The sequence below is a fragment of the Galeopterus variegatus genome, unplaced genomic scaffold (genome assembly GCF_000696425.1).
Source record: "Galeopterus variegatus unplaced genomic scaffold, G_variegatus-3.0.2 Scaffold3021, whole genome shotgun sequence".
In the NCBI taxonomy this organism is placed as follows: Eukaryota; Metazoa; Chordata; class Mammalia; order Dermoptera; family Cynocephalidae; genus Galeopterus; species Galeopterus variegatus.
Window position 1 is genome coordinate 52163 of NW_007729132.1, and position 1728 is coordinate 53890.

General features: G+C 35.3%; 1 protein-coding gene across 1 annotated transcript in view; it reads left to right on the top strand.

Moving 5' to 3' along the window:
- LOC103599593 (1-phosphatidylinositol 3-phosphate 5-kinase-like) overlaps positions 1-1728 on the top strand; it is a gene marked incomplete at its 5' end in the record, with an annotated part of 59192 nt that overhangs the window by 51374 nt on the left and 6090 nt on the right. The window contains 2 exon segments of the mRNA XM_008583744.1: positions 396-499; positions 1210-1338. Coding sequence (XP_008581966.1) covers positions 396-499; positions 1210-1338 — 233 coding nt within the window.

The window sequence follows — 1728 nt, forward strand, 5'->3', positions numbered from 1 at the left end:
TTTGTACTTCACATCCTATTCTCTATACCTACTGAAAGGAAAAGTATTTGAGAAAATGCAGCAGGAGGGATGTTGTTTGATAAGAACTTTTTATAAGTGACTTACTGGATTGTTAACAAAGAAGTTCATAAAATGTTATTCTAAAAAGTAGATCATCTAGCAATGAATTTAGGTGTGATACTGTTAAAAGTAGAGGGTTCTTGATTATAAAAATCCTCAGGATCCCTTCTAGCTTTTCAATTGAGAATTGTCTTGATCAAAATTTTTATTGTGATATTGGAAAATATCCCTTAAAAACATAAAACAAGCAAATCATTTGGGGTCTTTGGAATGATTTATTATAGATAATTGTACATATTGTGATTGAATTAACACGTGTAATTTCTGCCTTTTAGATGATAGATTCATTTTAAAGCAAATGCCACGTCTGGAAGTTCAGTCTTTCCTTGACTTTGCACCACACTACTTCAATTATATTACAAATGCTGTTCAACAAAAGGTAGAAATCCCAAACCTTGGTCTATAATCAGAGTTTACTGGGCTTTTTTACATCTTGGGGGTTAGTCCTAATGGCAGTTTTCTCCGTAGGAAGATATGAACAGGACATGACTAGATCCCTGTAATACTACTGAGGTGTGATAGAACACAGGGATTTCAAACTGTATATTCTTTCTACCTTTGCCAGTTGAGGAACCAAGTGATTTTGAGCAAGTTGCTTTTAATTAGTATACCATTAAGACCGGATGAAATTAGGTATACATTTAGTAATTTGTAATTTTGCTGAGACGGAAATTTGAAATGTGTGTTGAGAAATGAGGAGATGCCTCCCTTAGCTAGAAAGAAAGGATGTCATTGGCCTGGTTTGCCCACTTGTCATTTAGCAGTGACAACTGCTCCCCACCCCCATAAGATTATGAAGGAGTTACATAGATTTTTTTTTTCTTTAGTTATGGTTTATTGCATGTTATTGAGGGAAATTACATGTTATTATGAAGTTTCTGAATTTGAGCAACTGTGGAGCTTTACCCCTTGGGAGAGTGTTAAGGACCTAATGTTTTTATTGGTTTTGCTCATTTCTGAGACTCTTGAGTTTCTTTCAAGGTCCTCTGGCTGGTCATATTAATAGAAAATGTTTGGATATCATGTGGATAATCCAGATTACAAATAATCCTTTTTGATAAGAGTTTACTTTGATCTTTTCTTGGTTAGAGGCCCACTGCATTGGCCAAAATTCTTGGAGTTTACAGAATTGGTTATAAGAACTCTCAGAACAACACTGAGAAGAAGTTAGATCTCCTTGTTATGGAAAATCTTTTTTACGGAAGAAAGATGGCACAGGTAAGGATGTTGGACTATGTTAAGCATTTAGCTACTGGAACCTTTTGTATTCCTGGTTGTTGAATATAATGAATCAGAGTAACTAATTTTATAGTAAATATTTAACTTTGGTCATTAGTCCAAATCTAACTTTTGACTTTTTGAGCCTTGGAAGAAAGAATAAAGGGGAATTATTGTGGACTGGTCCCCAAATTCAACATACTTAATATGCTAGAATCACAAAATTGGTAGAAGAAGGAGGCAGATCTACTTCCAGCATCCCAGTTTTAAAGATGAAGCTGAGGGCCAGAGAAACTAAGTACTTTTTCAGAGTCACTGAGCTATTCCTAGAGCTCACGTTGGTCTGGATTCTAGAACAGTGCTCCTCAACATGCTGGTCCCTGAACTGTT